Raw genomic sequence first — 1,065 nt, 5'->3', positions numbered from 1 at the left:
ACGCTCGGGCCTGGTGGCGCGCGCGCGACGCGCTCGCCGCGACCGACGCGAAAGTCTACCTCGGCGTCCGCTGGAACGAGCCGGGCGTCGAGGTCGCCGCGTCCTGCTAGGGAGCTCGCGAAAGCCACCCGAAAGCCGACGCCGCGCGAAAGCGCGCGACGCCATCCGAAAAAGCCGACGCCGCGCGAAAGCGCGGAACACGGAGCACGCGCCTCTAAGCCACGCCCGCGCATCGCGCCTCGGCGTCGTCGTGTTAACACATGTGGTCGCGGACGAGGGGCCGGGGCCTCTTGGCGACGTCGTGGCGCGACGCCGTCGGCTGCTGGTTCATGGCGACGTCGAAGACGTCGTGGTCCGCGCGGAGCGCGACGGACGCCCAGCGGAGCGCGGTGACGTCGCTGCGGACGGCGGCGAGGACGACGTCCTTGTCGTCGCGGAGGTCGTGGGACGCGTGCTCGAGCGCGCGGCCGCAGGTGGCGACGGCGGCGAGGACGACGTCCTTGTCCGCGCGCATCACCGCGGACGCGAAGCGGAGCTGGTCGCCGCGGCGCCGCACGGTCGTGAGCACCTTGTGCTTGTCCGCCTTGATCTCGCGCTCGGCGGACTTGTCGCGGACGAGGTCGTCGAAGAGGGGCCGCACGGCGCGCCGCGCCTTCTTCAGCGCCATGCTCTGCGTCTGCACGGACTGGCGGTCGATGCCCGCGAGCTCGTAGAAGGTGAGGAGCTCCGGGTGCGTCGCCGGCGAGCCCCGCCGGTGCGCGTGGAGGTCCACGTCCAGGAGCTCGCGCTCGTGGGGCGCGAGCTCCGTGAGCTTCGCCTGGGCAGGACAAGAGTGCGAAATTCCCAACTTCAAAGGCTCCTTTCTCGGCCGTTCTCCACTCGTTTCGGCTGATTTTTGGACGAGCGATCATCTCTCGGAACGGTCTCGAAGCGTGGATGCTTTTCCGGAACGGGCGCGCGCGGAACACTCACGTTGAAGCGAACTTGAATCACCCTTGTCCTGCCCTGAGCTTCGCGGCGCTCCTCGCCCGCCGCGGCCGGCCGAACGTGTGGCGGAAGACGCGC

At 70.2% G+C, this 1,065-nt stretch overlaps 1 protein-coding gene across 1 annotated transcript in view; it reads right to left on the bottom strand.

Annotated features, from left to right (window-relative positions):
- Window positions 1-253: 253 nt before the first annotated feature.
- The window catches only part of AURANDRAFT_68938 (hypothetical protein), a gene marked incomplete at both ends in the record, with an annotated part of 6,318 nt that continues 5,506 nt past the window's right edge, over window positions 254-1,065 (bottom strand). The window contains one exon of the mRNA XM_009044673.1: window positions 254-817. Coding sequence (XP_009042921.1) covers window positions 254-817 — 564 coding nt within the window. The remainder of the gene's footprint in view (window positions 818-1,065) is intronic.

This window comes from Aureococcus anophagefferens, assembly GCF_000186865.1.
Source record: "Aureococcus anophagefferens unplaced genomic scaffold AURANscaffold_643, whole genome shotgun sequence".
NCBI lineage: Eukaryota > Pelagophyceae > Pelagomonadales > Pelagomonadaceae > Aureococcus > Aureococcus anophagefferens.
Note: the sequence above shows the minus strand (reverse complement) of the source record. Positions and strands in the feature narration are given on the sequence as shown.